The 20,139-nt window shown below is 43.8% G+C and overlaps 1 protein-coding gene across 2 annotated transcripts in view; it reads right to left on the minus strand.

Moving 5' to 3' along the window:
* The window catches only part of GCGR (glucagon receptor), an 88,995-nt gene that overhangs the window by 25,515 nt on the left and 43,341 nt on the right, over positions 1–20,139 (minus strand). For both annotated transcript variants that reach the window (XM_040436897.1, XM_040436896.1), the window contains exons 2-4: positions 18,811–18,951; positions 16,460–16,556; positions 37–144 (exon numbers count right to left, since the gene is read on the minus strand). In XM_040436897.1, coding sequence (XP_040292831.1) covers positions 37–144; positions 16,460–16,556; positions 18,811–18,864 — 259 coding nt within the window. In that variant the 5' untranslated portion in view covers positions 18,865–18,951. The remainder of the gene's footprint in view (positions 1–36; positions 145–16,459; positions 16,557–18,810; positions 18,952–20,139) is intronic.

Consider the following 20,139-nt stretch of genomic DNA (forward strand, 5'->3'; position numbering starts at 1 on the left):
GGACTCGATTATCACTACCTACTGAAGACATCTTACCTTTCGTGTACCAAGGCAGGAACCAGGGGCAAGAGACATTAACAGTGGTATTAGGTAGAGCATCTGGCCAGCAGGAGTACTTATCAAATGTCCTGTTGCAGACCAGTCCTGAGGAAACACAGCAATGGAATTAGCAGTGGAAACAAGTACCAAAAAGTCAAAATGTGGTTTTCATTCTATGGTGTGGAAGTTGGTGGAGGAACCTTGATGTAAAAACAAGTAGAGTGCACTTTGGCCAAGGAGATGTGATAGGGAGTAGTGCTTTAACATGTGAAATTTTTTTGAGCCCCCCCCCCTTATGCAGTGAACCACTGGTTCACTGCTTAAGTGAACTGCTAAAGAGTTGATTTTCTTATGTAGTATGTTTTATTGCTACAAGAGTTGATTAATGCTATGTATGCACTTTCAGTGGTACAATAGATTTATGTGTTTGTATTGTCCACTTTGTGATCCAAAAAGACTGTATAAGGAATGAAATAGTTAACTGGCAGCCAGTGGTGGGCTAGCCCCACTTTCCCCTAGTTAATGAAAAGTCTTCTGGTGAACAAGCCAGAGTGAGGATGTGTGTAGTAACTGCCTTCTCTGTGTGATTTAAAGCTGCCAGAAAAGTGGGATAACCGACTCTTTATGGTCCTCAACTATCTGTAAGAGTCTGTTCTGCTCTCTCTCCAGAGTGTCCCATATTGAAAACAAAATGGGAGAGTTTGCTTCCTCTCATAATAACCTAGTGGATGCACATTCAGAGCTTTCTGAAGAGCTGGAGAGGATAAAGGCTAAGCTTAATGATTTGGAGGATAGATCCCGCAGGAACAACATAAAGTTCAGGGGTATCCATGAAGATGTCCCCAATGCTGACCTTAAAGAGTATCTTTGCTCAATGTTCCAGGCCCTTATACCGACCCTGACTGCTCAAGACCTAGTCATCGACAGGGCCCATAGGGTTCCAAGACCCAGCCATCTCCCAACCTCTATTCCGAGAGATGTGTTGGCGAGGATTCATTACTTCCACGTGAAGGAGCAGATATTAGAATCATCCAGGAAGAGGGGTACCCTGCCTGCCCCATATAATACCATTAAGCTGTTTGCTGATCTGTCAGCGGTCACATTAAAGCAACACTGCCAGTTGGCACCGGTCACACTGGCACTGAGAGATCATAAAATCGCATACTGCTGTGGGTTTCTGATAAGATTACTAATAAACAAAGATGTCTCCTGGTATACCATCAGTTCGGTGGAAATGGACAGTTCTCTCCTTTCTTCTTGGAATATTGACATTGCTGAATACCAAAAATTGCTGAAGAATGGCGCAGAGTAGAGTCCAGGAGAGGCACCAAACATTGAAGCCTGCTTCTACATGGGTGTTTATAGCTGACACACTCAGAAGTTCAGATTTTTTTTGCTCCTGACTTCCCAGAGTCGACTTTACCCTCACAAAAGGCAGCAGTTTTTATTACTGCTCAGATTATTCTGTTTTATGGTCTATTGTTGCCTTCTTTATGTTTTTTATGTTTACCAGTTTTTTCCCACCTTTTCTCAGCTGCTTGATGATCTCCATAAATACCACACAGCTGCTTCTGATTCCACCAGATGCGTATCTCCTAATTTGGGCAACCGGGTCATTGTAATGTATAGCTTTTATTGTATGTACAATGGTTATTAAGATAGTATCGATAAATGTAAAGGGCCTTAACAGCCCTCCGAAGAGATCCTTTCTATGGCAGGAGGCCCTGGAACTCAAGTGTGACATATATTGTGCACAGGAAACCCACATAGTGGCACAATATAGTCACAGAATTCGCCACCCAAATTCCAGATGATATTCAATCACACTTTACCAAAAAACAAAGAGGTGTTCTCTTAGCTTTCAGAGATACTCTAGCGTTCACCCCTATCTCGAAAATTGTAGATGATGCGGGCAAATACATCATAAAGGTCTGTTCTATCAAAAACATCCTTTACACTATAGTGGCGTTATACCCCCCAAATTCCCATCAACTTAGCTTTCTGAAAAAGCTTCTTAAGAAAGTTGATAAAGTAAAACAGGGTCAACAACTTCTCTGTGGAGACTTTAATTTAACTTTCAACCCTGACCTAGACTCCTCAGCCCCATATAGATTTAAAAATGTACCCTTCCAACATTGGATCTCTTCGGAGGAATTATATGATGTATGGGGTATCCATCACCCACAAGAGAAAGATTATTCCTTCTTTTCTACCGCCCACAGAACATATTCCCATATAGATTTATTTTTACTCTCCAGGTCACTACTTCCGAGGGTCTTAGAATCCTCTATTGGAATGATAAAGTGCTCAGACCATGCAGCAATCACTTTGTCACCGCAAGAGACCTATCCCCCTTCCCACCAGACTCTGGCACAACAATACCTTCCTAATGGCACATGAGTCATATAGGGCGGAGATTGAAACTGCTCTTCAGGAATATTTCCGACATAATGTTGGATCAGTCTCTTCTTCCTTTTCGCTATGGTCGGCTCATAAAGCATTTATTAGAGGAATTTTTATTAAAGTGGGCTCGGCAGCTAAAAAGCCAGAAATAAAAAGATCTCTGAGCTGTTGTCCAAAATAGAAGACCTGGAGAGGAGAAATAAGAATACCCCCCCTATACTAAGACACCCTGAAAGTCCTTAGACTTTAGCTCAAAGACTGTCTTCTATATAGATATGAGCGAAATTTACAAAAAGTTTAAGCTAGATATTACTCGCAAAATAATAAAGCGGGCAAATTACTAGCTCAACGAGTAAAATCCCAGAGAGCAAAGGCCAGGATTCCATATATAAAGTCATCCTTAGATGGTTCTTAAGTCCTGGATCCACAAGGCATCGCTGATAGCTTTATGGAGTACTACTCCTCCCTTTATAACCTGAGTCCGCCCAAGAACCCCGCCCAAAACCCCCCGGTTGATATCAACTCATTTCTCACCAAGCTCCACCTCCCCACAGTATCCGCAGAACAAGCAGAATTTTTGGGGAATCCACTCACCGAAGCCGAACTTCAAAAGGTTATAAACTGCCTTCCTATGCATAAAGCCCCAGGACCTGATGGTCTATCAAATTGTTACTACAAATCCTTCCAGAACACCCTCCTTCCCAACCTAAGTGACGTCCTCCAGAAAGGGTTTGAAGTTGGCAGCTTTCCAGCAGAAATGCTCTCCGCTGTCATAGTGACCATCCCGAAAAAAGGAAAAACTTCTGACTCCCCACAAAACTTTAGACCTATCTCTTTACTAAACACAGATTTAAAAATGTACGCCAAAGGTCTGGATAATCGGTTAGAACCCATCCTACCGTCCTTGATTAATTGCGATCAATCAGGCTTTATTTAAGGTAGACAAATCATAGGGAACACTAGAAGAGTCATGAACATTGTAGACTATATTGAAAGGTCGGGCCTGGAAGCAGTAACCCTCGATGCTGAAAAAGCATTTGACAGCATAAATTGGTCTTTTGCATTTTCTGTGCTCCAGATAATGGGAATTTGTGGCCCTTTTCTGGGAGCAGTGAAAGCCTTATACAGCAACCCTTCGGCTCGTGTATATGTTAATACCTTATCCTCCTCATTTACGATCACCAATGGTACCCGACAAGGCTGCCCCTTCTCACCCCTCATATTCATTATGTCCATTGAACCCCTAGCACAAGCAATTCGCCTCTCCGACCATATTAAGGGGATAGACATAGGTGGAAGAGCTCACAAAATCTCATTATATGAAGACGATGTCATACTGACCACAAGCTTCCCGGATCACTCATTACCAGCAGTCATGGAAATTATTCGTCAATTTGGAGAACTCTCTTACTACAAAGTTAATGAACAGAAATCCCAAGCTCTCCCTATTAATATAAAAACAACCTTCTTGTCGAGAATAAAATCCAGTTTTAATCTATATTGGCAATCTGAATATGTCCAATATCTAGGCACTAGAGTCACTAAAACAACCGGTAGCAACTACCTTCCACTACTTAAAGAAGTGGAAACAGATCTCGCCCAATACAGCAAACACGAGATATCTTGGGTAGGCCACATAGCGACCTTCCAGATGTTGACTCTCCCCAAGATACTATATAAATTCAGAACTGTTCCTATACCGATACCACAAGCCTTTTTCAACCGTATTAATAGATTACTACATAGGTTTGTCTGGACTCCCAGTAGACCTCGGATTGCACACAAAATAATGACAAAACACAAAAAAGCAGGCGGTCTAGGGCTTCCCAATATATATGATTACTACCTCGCCACCCAGATGAGTGCAGCACGCCAGACCTGCAGGGTATTGCGAAGTGAGGTCACGGTTATGGGCAATCGAGGGTTGCTCACTGTATTGGAGAACCCTGGGCAGGCATGCGGCAGTGAAGGAGAGGTAGACACAGTTCCTCTGGGGCACACTCGGTATGTAGCGACCAGGCCTGATGGTGGATGAGGTGCCCTGGATGTTACAGGTATTTTGAGTGCCTGGGGCAAGGTCCCTTTTGGATTTGTGACGCCAGTGCCTGTAACGGTGGCACACCGATTTATAGTTGGAATAAGTGAGGTACACAGGTGGTATAGTGAACCAAACGTTGCTTTACTTAAACGGTCCAACTTTGTACATTGAGATAGTAATGCAGTTCTTTATATCACAAGCTTCACAAGCAGGCTTATTTCACAAGATGGCAGGTATTAATCATGCAAGATACTCAGAGGGTAAATCCACAACACACTCAGAATCAGGTTGTACCTTTCCTCAGAAATAGTGTACACTGTTCTTTTAGAACTCCTGTCTGGTTTCTTATCCCAAGGCCCGGATGCCTAAATGGTGGCTTAAATCCTTGGTAAAATATATATCTTCCTCCCGTATTAATCCTTGCTTTGCTTTATAGTTCCTCTGCCTATTAGTTTACTTATCTTGGCTGGAAATATCCTTACTTGGCTTGAGGATGACTGCAGGTTTCTCCCAGGAGGTTCTGTCCTGCTACTGGGGTGACTTCGGAGCTAACTGAGGCTCCCTTGGACTACAGGCAGGCTAGGGTTCTTCACTAGCCTCCTGGTCATAGCTAGCAGCCAGGGCTATCAAGCTGCATGTCAGGAGGAGGCCCTCAGCATATCTCTGGCTGGTGCCTTCTGACTTCTGTCTCCACAGACTCCTGACTATGAACTCCCTCTCCCTGTCTGGGCCTGGACATTTATACTAGGGGCTCCCTATCTCCCTCTAGTGTCTAGGATGTCTAACTACACCCTAACTAGGCCTGCTAAGCATTAACACAGGGGAACATTGCATATAAAAACACATTAGAAAATACATTAATTGCATAGTTAAATATAATATTTCTGTCCCTTGTGAGTAGGAGTACACGCACACCAATTGACCCTTGTGTAGTGCCCACGCCTATCTAGTGGGACACTACATGAGCTTTATGAAAGAGTGGTGGAAAGGAGATTTGCAGCATCACTGGCTACATATAGAATCAGCTGTCTCTCCAGGCCATAATTTAAAAGCTCTGATTGTGGCCTGCATTAAATTCTACACTCCCACTGGGAGACCTCCCAAGCTTTCTTCGCACCTCGATATTGGTGTGACTTTCTATTTCAAAACTTCCGGAGTAACACTTTCTCTCCACTCATATGCCCCCACTAGAAACTCTGACTTTCTTTGTTCCTAACCTAGAGGTTGCTAATTGGGTAAATAGAGGTCTAACCCAAGATTCACAACTCTTTGAAGCCTCCGAATTTAAACAATTCTCCTCTCTACACGAATTATACTCAATACCCCATAAAGATTTTTATATATACCTCAGGATGAGGCATTTCCTTCATGGTAAGGATTCCTTTAAAGTAGCTGCATGCAAAGATGTTCTGGACCTCTGGAATACTAAAGATCCCTGGTCGAGTAGCTTGAGACCCATCCAAACACAAATTCACCAAATCAACTCCCTTCCTCTCATGGGAGAAGGTATTAGGTAAACAATTCTCAGACCATAGCTGGCCATCATCCCTCTCTTTCATATCCGTCTCATTTACCTGTGTCTCCCACTTTGAAGCTGCTATCAAGACTATGCTCAGATGGTATCTCACGCCAGATAGACTTAGCCACATTTACCCAGGTACTACCAATCTGTGCTGGAGGGGCTGTGGAGGAAGGGGTACCCTCCTTCATATTCTATGGTTATGTCCCAAGCTCCGGGAAATTTGGACCGCTAGTTTTACTCTCCTCTCGTCTATCACTGGGATTCGGACGAGTCCTTCCGCAGAATTGGCTTTATTATTTCATGACATTACAAACTTCCCAGTCAGAACCCGCCTGGTTACAGCTCCCGTTCTGCTGTCTACTAAGCTGGTTATAACGAGGTACTGGAAATCCTCAACAGTCCCCCAATTGAAACAAGTGATGGATCTAGTAAATACCTCTTGTACACACAAATAAATGATTGCCTATATGAACCACGCTTACCCACGCTTTAAAAACTCGTTGAAATCTTGGCTAACGTCCACCTATGCATTTATACCTAGTCAATAAACCCCTGGTGTTTCCGATAATTGGAGATTGCTGAGATTACCTAGTTTAATGTTGTAAACTTTCATGTTTTCTTCCATGAACAAACATGTTGTAATTGACTATTCTCAAATGGAATTGTTATTCCTTGTGCATTGTTTCTGCCGACATAGGGCTCTTTCACACTTGCGCTTTTGTTTTCCGGCATAGAGTTCCGTCGTCGGGGCTCTATGCCGGAAAAATCCTGATCAGGATAATCCCCATGCATTCTGAATGGAGAGAAATTCGTTCAGGATGTATCAGGATGTCTTCAGTTCAGGACCGGAACGTTTTTTGGCCGGAGAAAATACCGCAGCATGCTGCGCTTTTTGCTCCGGTCAAAAATCCTGAACACTTGCCGCATCGACGGATCCGGAATAATAGCCCATTGAAATGTATTATTCCGGATCCGTCCTAACATCTTCAGTTGTTACGACGCAACGACGGATCCGGAAGTTGCGCCTGCGCCAGGAAGGACTTGGCTGGTGCGAAAAGAGACTGATCCGGAAATCCAACATCAACGTTTTTTTTCCGGATCCGTCGTACGGATCCAGCCCCATACCGGATCCGTACGACGGATCCGGAAAAAAAACGTTGATGTTGGCTTCAGGATTTCCGGATCAGTCTCTTACCAAAAAAGCCGGAAAGACGTATCAGGAAATAAAAAATTATGCGTTCTTACGCGTTTTTCCGGATCCGGCGTGTAATTCCGGCAAATGGAGTACACGACGGATCCGGACAACGCAAGTGTGAAAGACTACTACTACTACACATGTAATTTTTTTGTATATTCTTTATTTAGAAAGAGTTTCAGCCAAATACCAAATGTAACAAGTACAATCAAATGGTAAGATAACATCTGTTAACATTTCCTTGATTAATGTCCACTTGACTACATTCCAGGTAGATGTTGAAGAGGAAAAGAGAAGCTTGAATATAACCTAACTACTACTATACATGTACTTGAAATATGTCAAGCTTAATACTACTGTGATGTTTATGGAATTCATGTTCTGTTTTGAAAACTATAAAACTACAATAAAAAACTATTATCGTAAAAAAAATTGAAAAAATAAAAAAAACACTAAACATTTTTTGTATCGCTGCGTCCGCAATGACCTGCTCTAGAAAAATATCACATGAGCTAACCCGTCTGGTGAACACCTTTGAAAATTTTTTATAAAAACCGTGCCAAAAATCAATTTTTTATCACCTTACCACACAAAAAGTGTAATTCCAAGCGATCAAAAAGTCATATGTGCCCTAAAATGGTATCAATCAAAACCTCATCTCATCCTGCAAAAAATGATACCCTACCTTAGACAATCAACCAAAATATGGCTTTTAGAAAATGGAGACACAAAAACATGATTTTTTTTCCCAAAAATAATTTTACTGTGTAAAACCCAAATAAAATAAAAAAAAGACGTATTAGGTATCACCGCATCCGTAACGACATGCTCTATAAAAATATTACATGATGTACCCTGTCAGGTAACATTTTAAAAGACAAAAAATAAAAACTGTGCCAGAACAGCCATTTTTTTGTTACCTTGCCTCACAAAAAGCGTAATATATATATATATATATATATATATATATATATATACACACACACACACACACACACACACACAACATGCAACTACCTCTAGAAAAATATTTATATACTGCAGGAGTAACCCTAATATATATTTATTTATTTATTTATAACAATGGCAGCACATCAGACCAAATATAAATATGGAGGTGTAGGCAAATGGATCCGGCAACAAATCCAGGACAATATAAGAATAAAAAATAATGGCAGCACTCTCACAAAAAATTAGTAAAAAGAAAAACACTTTATCCACCCCTGTGGTCGCAACTAGGGAAGTACTGGCCCTTGTGGATGCCACTCCTGATGGCCACTGTCCCAGCATAGCAGGCTATTAGTAGACGTCTGTTTACGGAGGGGACATGGATATGTTGCTGCTCCGCAGAGAAACGCAATTGATTTTCAAGTTAGATACTGTACACCCCAAGGGACTTAACAAGGCGGTCTCATTTGTATGTTTTATTTAACATGCAATTGTGTTATCTACTGCCCATTGACATTGGCCTAATAACAGCAGTGTCCATTGTGATATACGTTCCTCTGCTAATGCGTCATTATGACCTTACCCACTTTATTATCTCAGTGAGGGGTCTCTATGTGGCCAGACAAATTTTCTACTTATATTCTATTTACTTCTTAAAGGGCTTCTGTCACCCCCAAAACACATTTTTCATTTTTGGGCTTGTTAAAATCCTTATTGAACGACTATTCCCTATTTAGGGCTCTTACCTTGGTCTGTGGCTTCGTTTCATTAAAAATCTAACTTTTAAAATATGCAAATGACTTCACTACCAGCAAGTAGGGCGTCTACTTGCTGGTAGCCGCCGCACCCTCCTTTTAAAAAACCGCCCCCTCCGGCTGGCCCTGTCTGCAATTCAAATCCCGCGCCTGTCTTCATTCGGTGCAGGCGCTCTGAGAGAAGGACGCTCGCCTCCTCAGCACTCCCTCAGTGCGCCTGCGCCGATGACGTCTTCTCTTTCGGTGAGGCCATCGGCGCAGGCGCACTGAGGGAGTGCTGAGGAGGTGAGCGTCCTTCTCTCAGAGCGCCTGCGCCGATGGCCTCACCGAAAGAGAAGACGTCATCGGCGCAGGCGCACTGAGGGAGTGCTGAGGAGGAGGCTGCAGGGCTGCTGGGGGTCACACTCTCATTGCAACAGCCCTGCACTACCCTCAAGTACTGATGGTCACTTATCTGTGAGCTCTCTGCGCCCCTGCACACACTCCCTGTGCCCTCTGTGCGAGTTGTGTGTGCTCCCTGTGCCTCGTGTCCCCATATGTGATCCCTGTGTCCCCTCTGCTCCTGACGTGTGCCCCCTCTGTGAGCTGTGTGTGAGCTTCTTGTGCCCCATGTGTGGGCTCCCTGTGACTCCAGTATGAGCTAGGTCTGCAGCACTTTTAAGACACCACCAAACAGCTTGCTTGTGATGTGGCGGTGCTGCTTTCAATTACCACATGGCTGTCTGGGCCATAGAGGGCTCTAGTTAAGTTACTGAAGACGACATTGTTTAGGTGGTCTGCATTGTTAATTGGGGGGGGGGGGGTGGAGGCATTGGAGTATAGATTAAGAATCTGAGGTCCAAATTAGCAGTGGATTTATTATTTATTTTTCCAGTAATTGGGGGCAGCAGACCAGGGCTGCTATTAAACAGTGCGTCATCCACAGATCCCCCATAACAGTGCGTCATCCACAGATCCCCCATAACAGTGCGTCATCCACAGACCCCCCTATAACAGTGCATCATCCACAGACCCCCCTATAACAGTGCGTCATCCACAGATCTCCCCCATAACAGTGCGTCATCCACAGATCCCCCCATAACAGTGCGTCATCCACAGATCCCCCATAACAGTGCATCATCAACAGATCCCCCATAACAGTGCGTCATCCACAGATCCCCCATAACAGTGCGTCATCCACAGATCCCCCCATAACAGTGCGTCATCCACAGATCCCCCATAACAGTGCGTCATCCACAGAATCTCCATAACAGTGCGTCATCCACAGATCCCCCCATAACAGTGCGTCATCCACAGATCCCCCCATAACAGTGCGTCATCCACAGATCTCCCCATAACAGTGCATCATCAACAGATCCCCCCCATAACAGTGCATCATCCACAGATCCCCCATAACAGTGCGTCATCCACAGACCCCCCATAACAGTGCGTCATCCACAGATCCCCCCATAACAGTGCGTCATCCACAGATCCCCCCATAACAGTGCGTCATCCACAGATCCCCCATAACAGTGCGTCATCCACAGATCCCCCATAACAGTGCGTCATCCACAGATCTCCCCATAACAGTGCGTCATCCACAGATCCCCCATAAGTGCGTCATCCACAGATCCCCCATAACAGTGCGTATGAGCAGCATTATCTTCATTTACTGCTATTGAATTGCCAGTGATCAGCTATTATCAGAACACCCATAGCATAATGGAGAATGACCGTGCATGCACATTGTGCTCTCCCTTCTTTTCAGGGGCCCGGATGGTTGTGGTTTTATAAACTGCACCATGAAAAAAGTGAAGTGCCCTGGACATTCTTCATGCGGGTTCTATGTCCAGAATTCCCTTTGAGAATAGATCTTAATGAAAATTCACAGCAAAACTGCATCACAAAGTGTGTTATAAAATGCATCAGAAAAAACACATCCAAAAAAACCTGATGCAGATTCTGCAGGATCAGCAGCTTACAGTGGAAAGGCTAAAGAGAGATAATGTAGCATTCTGCAATCAGCTGCTGTGGTTGCAACCGCTGTCCGTGCCTACAAAGTCCTGTCAGACTTCTGGTTCAACATTTCAGGATTTGGTGCCCCACTTTCAATTTTGCCCAGGGCCACACTGTCTAAAACCGGCTCTGGCACCAGTACAGGAAAGCACAGACTGGATCAGCAGTTTAGTAGTAGTGGAAAAAAACACCAGGCAAGTTAAGAATATGCATTGATCCTAAGCCACTGAACAAGGCTCTTAAAAGAAATCACTATCCAATGCCTACAATAGAAGATGTTCTCCCAGATCTCTCAAAGGCTAAAATATTTTCGGTATGTGATGTGAAAAATGGGTTCTGGCATGTGGAACTGGATAAAGAATCAAGTTTATTTACCGCATATAAGTGACTGAGAATGCCCATGGGATTAAGCCCGGCTCCAGAAGTGTTCCAACAAAAAATTGATGCAAGCTTTGGAAGGACTGTCTAGAGTAAAAATAATAGCAGATGATATACTAATAGTTGGAGAAGGTGATGATCTAGAATCGGCAACAAAGGATCACGATAAAAAGATGAAACAATTCTTGGACTGATGTAGAAAAAACAATTCAAACTAAACCTGGAAAAATTGAAACTAAAAATGACAGAAGTACCATATATTGGACATCTTCTAACCTCAAATGGTGTTAAAGTGGATCTAGAAAAGGTGAGGGCAATACAGGACATGCCTACACCTACAGATGTACGTGGAGTACAACGATTCCTAGCAGGAGCGGATTGGGAACTTAAAGTGGCCCTGGAAAAAATACTAAAACTGGCCCCATTTTCTAGTCGGGTCCAAATTGATGGAAGGCAAGGCCAGCAATTCCATATTATACCACCCCAACAGAGCCAAATGCCACAGTCCATCACAAAATACTGCCAGCAGCGCAAAATACATCACCAAAAAACTTCCACTGGCCGGCCAAGAAGAGGGCTCAGGCGGCCCCCTATATATTGGCCCACCGGGAAATTTTCCTGTAAGGTCTATGGCCAATCCGCCCCTGATTCCTGGACATGGTGAATTATCTTTCTAAATTTTGCAAGCATTTATCAGACATGTGTGAGCCACTGAGACAGCTAACTTACAAAGACACACTCTGGGAATGGACAGAAAGCCATGAAACGGCTTTTCAGTCAGTGAAAAATGCTATTGCAGACACAGCAACCCTAAAATATTTTAATCCAGATCAAGCAGTGGTAGTACAATGTGATGCCTCAGAAACAGGCCTTGGAGCCACACTAATGCAGGATAAACAGCCAATCACATATGCAAGCAGAGCTTTAACTCTAAGGCTGGGTTCACACGGGCGTTGCGGGTGACGTGCGGAAACAGATGCGGGTGCGTTGCGGGAACATGCACGATTTTTCCCCGCGAGTGCAAAGTGTTTTAATGCGTTTTGCACGCGCATGAGAAAAATCGGCATGTTTGGTACCCAGACCCGAACCAGGACTTCTTCACAGAAGTTCGGGTTTGGGTTCAGTATTCTGTCAATTTTATTATTTTCTCTTATAACATGGTTATAAGGGAAAATAATAGCATTCTTTAATACAGAATGCTTAGTAGAAGGTCAATTGAGGGTTAAAAAATAAATTAATTAATTAACTCACCTCCTCCAATTGATCGCGTAGCTGCTGTTCTCCTGTTCTTTCTTCAGGACCTGTCAAAGGACCTGTGGTGACGTCACTGAGCTCATCACATGGTCCATCACCATGGTGATGGATCATGTGATGTATCATGTGATGAGCACAGTGATGTCACCACAGGTCCTGAAGAAAGAATAGGAGACCGGCAGCTACGCGATCAATTGGAGGAGGTGAGTTAATTTTTATTTATTTTTTTTAACCCTCAATTGACCTTCAACCATGTTATAAGGAAAAATAATACAGTAAATAGACTTTCATCCTAGCAACCATGCGTCAAAATCGCACCACATCTGCACTTGCTTGCGGATGCTTGCGATTTTTCACACAGCCCCATTCACTTCTATGGGGCCTGTGTTGCGTGAAAAACACACAATATAGAACATGCTGCGATTTTCACGCAGCCCACAAGTGATGCGTGAAAATCACCGCTCATGTGCACAGCCCCATAGAAATTAATGGGTCTGGATTCAGTGCGGGTGCAATGCGTTCACCTCACGCATTGCACCCGCGCGGAAAACTCGCCCGTGTGAAAGGGGCCTAACAGAGCAAGGATATGCTCAAATCGAGAAGGAACGACTAGCTGCAGTATTTGGGTTGGAGAAATTCCACCAGTACACCTACGGTTGACAAGTAGTAGTGGTGCATTCGGATCACAAGCCTTTAGAAAGTATTACAAAGAAGCCACTACTGAATGCCCCAAAAAGACTACGGCGTATGAGTTTAAGGCTTCAGAAATATGATTTGGACATTTGTTACTGTCCTGGGAAGGATTTACTGATTGCAGATGCCCTAAGCAGAGCTTAGCTACCCATAACAAATGAAGAAGAAAAAGACATTGAAAGCATCGATATGTGTGAATATCTGTCTCAAAAGAGAGGCTGAAACAAATACAGATCTGTACAGACCTTAGAGTGTCATCTTGAAGGGATGGCCAAAATACAAGCAACATGCCCCAATGGAAGTTTCTCCATTTTTTCACATAAGAGATGGACTCTCTGTGCAGCATGGAATCATTTCTAAAAGAGAAAGGGCTGTTGTACCGGAATCCCTCAGAAGAGACATAATAGAAAGATTGCACTCTACTTCACTTAGGTGTAGAAGGATGTCTACGTCGGGCACGAGAATATGTTTATTGGCCTGGAATGAATGACCACATAAAAAACTTTATAGCACAGTGTGAAATATGTGCATCGTGCAATGATAAGCCACCGAAAGAGACATTGCAACCACATACAATTCCAAACAGACCATGGTCAAAAGTAGGAACAGATCTGTTCAAGTGAAATGAAAAAGGAATATCTGGTAGCTGTGGACTATTTTTTCCAACTTCTGGGAGATAGACTACTTGCAGGACACAAGGGCAAAAACAGTCATTAAAAAACTCAAGGCCCATTTTGCCAGGTATGGCATTCCTGATATTGTGTTCTCTGACAACGCTGCTCAATTTACATCTGAAGAGTTCAACAAATCCAGGGAGAGGTGGGAATTTGAGCACCAGACATCATCTCCAGGATATCCTCAGAGTAATGGCAAAGCAGAGTCAGCAGTAAAAACAGCCAAAAGACTCATGCAGAAAGCAAAAGAGGCACAGTCCAGCACAGCGGCTTATGAGTAACGTACAAGGACTCTCTTACCAACGGCAGGTCAACTACTAAAGCCAAAGCTTGTGGGCAATGTTAAAGCCAAACTGAAGAGAAAGTCTATTACAATAAATCTGCAAAAGATCTGCCTGTTCTCCAGAGCAATGAAAATGTACGGATTGAGCCAATAGGCAAATATGACAAACACTGGCAAAAAGGCAAAGGTCGTCCAGAAATTGGGAGCACTGTCCTATGAAATTATAACAGAGGAAGGAAGAAGATTGATCAGAAATCGGAGACATCTGAGAAAAACACAAGAAAGAGATGATATAGGGCCCTTGGAACAGTATATGGGCACTTAAAGCAATGAGACTATGAATACCGGCAACAAAGAAACGGAAACTGCTGAGGAGCATGGGGAGGTCTCTGGTCAGAGACAGCCAGTCCCAGAAAATAGACTACCAGAATCAGAAGAACACCAAGATTTGTGTGAAGAAACCTCATATGTTATGTGAGCTGGCAGAACAATCAGAAAGGCAGCTCACCTCAAGGACTATATCTAAGGCCTCTTGCACACGGCCGTAGTGCTCCCGTGGCCGTATTGCGGGCTGCATACGGCGGTTCTGCAATACACAGGGCATTGGCCATGTGCATTACGCATCACGGATGTGGAACCATTCACTTGAATGGGTCCGCAAATCCGGAGATGCGGTGCAGAACAGAAGCACGGAACGGAACCGCATGGAAGCACTACGGAGCGCTTCCGTGGTGTTCCATTCCGTGCTTCCGTTGCGCATAAAAATAGAACTTGTTCCATCTTTTTGCGGAATGGACAGATCTCGGACCCGAGTGCATTGGGGACTGCAATTTGGGGTCTGCAGCATCGGCACAGAGCCCTTAACGTTCATGGGCAAGAGGCCTTATAGCTATGTTTTACATGTTTACCATTTTGTGTTAGTTATATTTCATTGTTCTTTCATTTAAACGGGAAAGGATGTAGCAATATGTCTCATAGGGCATTACAGTCACGCCAACATTTGTAGAATAAAGAAAGGCCATAGTTAAAGGGGTTCTGCACTTTGTTTAAACTGATGATCTATCCTCTGGATAGATCATCAGCATCTGATCGGCGGGGGTCCGACACCCGGGAACCCCGCCGATCAGCTGTTTGAGAAGGCAGCGGCGCTCCAGCAGCGCCGCGGCCTTCTCACTGTTTACCACCGGCCCAGTGACGTCACGACTAGTATCAACTAGCGTGGGCGGGGCTAAGCGCCATTCAAGAGAACAGAGCTTAGCCCACCCACGCTAGTTGATACTAGTCGTGACGTCACTGGGCCAGCGGTAAACAGTGAGAAGACCATTGAATTCAGGTGTCTCGTTCATTGCCATTGCCACAGGTGTATAAAATCCAGCCTCTAGCCATCCTCTATGCTGTGTATGGCCTCTAGGGGTCTCACTACTTAGATATTGGTACAACTGTGTTATTGCAACTCGTTGGTTGTTGTTCTTGGGTCAGCCACATGTGTAAAGGCAGCTAAGATGTACACCTAATAAAATGTGGGCTACTAACTACAGTGTGTGAGCATCTGGAGAAGGACCAACTAATAGAACACAAATAACCCTTCATATGACTTCTAGGATCAATTAGTCTGTCTCATAGGGCATTACAGTCACGCCAACATTTGTAGAATAAAGAAAGGCCATAGTTAAAGGGGTTCTGCACTTTGTTTAAACTGATGATCTATCCTCTGGATAGATCATCAGCTTCTGATCGGCGGGGGTCTGACACCCGGGAACCCCGCCGATCAGCTGTTTGAGAAGGCAGCGGCTCTCCAGCAGCGCCGCGGCCTTCTCACTGTTTACCACCGGCCCAGTGACGTCACGACTAGTATCAACTAGCGTGGGCGGGGCTAAGCGCTATTCAAGTGAACAGAGCTTAGCCCGCCCACGCTAGTTGATACTAGTCGTGACGTCACTGGGCCAGCGGTAAACAGTGAGAAGGCCGCGGTGCTGCTGGAACTCCACTGTCTTCTCAAACAGCTGGTTGGGGGGGGGGGGGGGGGGGTCCCGGGTGTCGGACCCCCACCAGTCAGAAGCTGATCATCTATCCAGAGGATAGATCAGTTAAAACAAAGTGCAGAACCTCTTTAAGTATATTTATCATCAACAAGTGTGTCTGCAATTTCTTGGTGCTGTAGTAAAGGGCTTTAGGTGGTGGAGTCATCAGATATTATATATATATATATATATATATATATATATGAACAGAGTCTTGTGTCTACATTCTGTAAGCATACATGATAAAGAGTTGGATTTCACCTGTTGGAGGGGGCTCCATGGACATATTCTGTTGGCACTCAGTTTCATACCTCCTCCAGCTGTCATACAGGTAATCCATAACCTGAGCCGAGACAGTCTGTGAAGAAAACAGTCATGGAAACCAATTCACAGACATGCAGAAAAGCGTTGTTATGCAGAGGCTAATTGAATCATACAAGATAGCTTCCTAAATGGCAGTAACCTGATGAGCAGCTCATTTCATGCACATATGAAATACAGTAGCTTGCAATGATTCTTTATTAATGTCTCAAAGTCATGTGAAAAAAATAATATTTAGGTGTTACTTATATGTTTATATACTGTATATGGAGAAAAGTATTGGGACAAGTCTTAACCATTGAATTCAGGTGTCTCGTTCATTGCCATTGCCACAGGTGTATAAAATCCAGCCTCTAGCCAGGCAGTCCGTCTTTACTGCGCACTGAATTTCAGCATGGTCCTGTAATAGGATGCCACCACTGCCACACGTCAGTTCATGAAATTTCTTACCTCCTAAATATTCCACCATTAACTGTGAGTGGTATTATTGTAAATTGGAAGGAACCACAGCAACTAGGAAGCAGCTACGAAGTGGAGGCCACATAGAGTTACAGAGAGGGGTCACCAAGCACTTAGGCGAATAGTTCATAAAAGTCACCAAGTCCAGACCTCCTCTGTCATTAACATCAGCACAAAAGTGTGCTGTGTTGGGAGCTTCTTGGCATGGGTTTCCGTGGCCTATCAGCTGCATGCAAGCCTTACATCACCAAGCACAATGCCAAGCATTGGATGGAATAGTGTAAAGCGTGCCACCACTGGACTCTGGAGCAGTGGAAACATGTTCTGTGGAGTGATGAACCAATTTTCTCTATCTGACTGATGGATGAGTCTGGTTTTGGCAAATGCCAGGAGAAGATTATCTGCTTGACTGTAGAGTTTGGTGGAGGAGGAACAATGCTATGGGGTTGTTTTTGGGGGGTTGGTCTACAACTGATAGTTCTGTTTTATCTTCCAGCATGACTGTGCCCCGGTGCACAAAGCAAGGTCCATAGGCATGGTTGGTGAGTTTGGCGTGAAAGAACTTGACCTGCCAAACAGAGCCTTAAGCTCAACCCCATCACAATTTTGCTTGAGGAAGCGGTTACCTCGGCGCTTCCCCCACTCATCTTAATGTTATTAAAGGGGTTGAGTCATCTCATCCATTGGAGGCATATTGCTACTATATGCCCCTAATGTCTGATAGCTGCAGGTTCCACTACTGGGACCCGCACCTATGTTTAGAACGGAGCCCACAAAGTGAAGGCGGATGCACCTCTATTCATTTATATGGGAGTGCCGAAAATAGCCAAACAGTGAGTTTGATTATTTTCGGAAGTCCAATTGAAATGAGTGTGAAGCACACCGTACAAGCGCAGCCACCACTCTATTCACTTCTATGGTGCTAGCTATTTTCGGCACTCCCATAGAAATGAAAGGAGGTGTGCCCTCCTCCATTTTGCAGGCTCTGTTCAGACATTGGGGGTATATCCTAGAGATATGCCCCCAGTGTACGAGGTGATACAACCCCTTTAAAGGGAACCTGTCACCAGGATTTTGTGTATAGAGCTGAGGACATGGGTTGCTATATGGCCGCTAGCACATCCGCAATACCCAGTCCCCATAGCTCTGTGTGCTTTTATTGTGTAAAAAAACCGATTTGATACATATGCAAATTACCCTGAGATGAGTCCTGTCCCTGGACTCATCTCACATACAGGACTCATCTCAGGTTAATTTGCATATGTATCAAATCGGTTTTTTTATACAATAAAAGCACACAGCGCTATGGGGACTGGGTATTGCGGATGTGGTAGCGGCCATCTAGCAACCCATGTCCTCAGCTCTACACCCAAAATCCAGGTGACAGGTTCCCTTTAAGTCATAAGTGAATTAGGTCAGTGATTTATTACTAAATACAACCTGAAAATTAATCAACTTATTTCAAATACAAAAGAATTAATAAAAAGTTGCATCTAAAGAATAAGAAATCTGCTCCATCTTGATGGATGATGGAAGATTTAGCAAATATGTCTTCAGCCTTTAACCTTGCAAGGTTTTATACATATCTATTATGAATGGTGATGCACTTTTTTCTTGAACCGTACTGTTTTTCACATCCATGTGTGGTGTCACTTGTGGCTGTGTGTGCATGTATCCCTCTCACACAGAGGATGTGACCTGTACTCCTGGTCATTCCCTCATGAGCACAGTTGGAGGATTTCCAGGAATCACGAGTCAGGCTCTGTCTTTTGGACGATCACGGGACTCATAGTGAAAAAAGGAGAGTCATATCTTTCCATTTATTCCTGTACCTGGTAAAGCAGTATTAGCACCAGCAAGACACGGAGGACGGCAGTCAGGGGCATCACTGGGCACCGATAACCTCATCTGGAGGATCTTCTGCTCTCTGATGATGGAACTTTCGGGAGACGTGCACAAGACAGAGGCCAGGGCTAGGAAAAAGAGAGACAGAAAATTCACACTTGACCAGAGCAATATCAATCTTACAGAATGTCTTAAGAGATCTCTACTGGAAATTTTCTTGAATCTGTTTCCATTCACATCTAAAAAAAAGTGGATTCACTGATCATTGTGTCTACCCGGCTGGAAGAAGTCCATGTGTAATCTCTCTTAATGCTTTGGACTGACCAAGATGGGTGGGATATTTGCTGCCAGTAGGACCAGGCAGATCTATTTATTGGGTGCAATTTCTCTGACATGATGTCATGCCATTATAGAAAGATTTCAATTAATAAACCTAAACTCAAGTGTACCATTTTTCCCCAACAAATTCTTAAGGTGTCCATACACATAATAGCAAAATCAGCTGAACCCACCAATTTTGGTGGAACTGGTCAACTATTTGATATGTATTGGGGTTCCTTACTTTTACCCGACAGAAGATGTCAGAGGAAGGAAGGGTCCACATGCTATAAACATGCTCAATCTTTAGTTCTCACAAGAGATAAGCTGCCACCAGAACGTGCATGTGTATGGAGTGGTTGGGAGGAACGGCTGATGGTCAACAGCTATTGAAAGTGTATGGACAACTTTAATCTGCTCAATCAACTACATAGGTTCTGTTTAAAATCATGAATACTAAAAGGGCATCTGTCAGCAGATTTCTGCCTAAATCACTGAAAAATTATCCCATAAAACCTAACTTATTTATTGTAAAAATCCCCCAAAATTGCCCTATAGTTACTTACAAATAGGAAGTGATACACTCAAGACACTGGACTCCCCTGCATAACGGAAACGGGACGGATCCGTTATGCAGGCCATAGACTTCTAGACATTACGTTATGCATTCCGTCATAGAATTGCGTTATGGTCCGTGGTAACGGAATCCATGACGCAATTCTGCTTTTACCACCAAACGATTTTCAAAATATGAAATTCGCTCATCTCTAGTCCCCTGCATAAATCCCCACCTCTTAGGCCCCGTTCACATCACCACTATTTATTTCTGTTGTTCTGCTCATCTAATGGAGCAGAACAACGAAAATAACGGAAGTGCGGGATCGGGCACGTAAGGCTGGGTTTTTGTCATATAATCAACATACACAACAGATGCAATACTGTGACATCCATCACCATGGAGTTCCAAAAAAAAAAAAAGTACTTTTTTTTAGGACTGC

This window comes from Bufo bufo, chromosome 6, assembly GCF_905171765.1.
Source record: "Bufo bufo chromosome 6, aBufBuf1.1, whole genome shotgun sequence".
Classification (NCBI taxonomy): domain Eukaryota; kingdom Metazoa; phylum Chordata; class Amphibia; order Anura; family Bufonidae; genus Bufo; species Bufo bufo.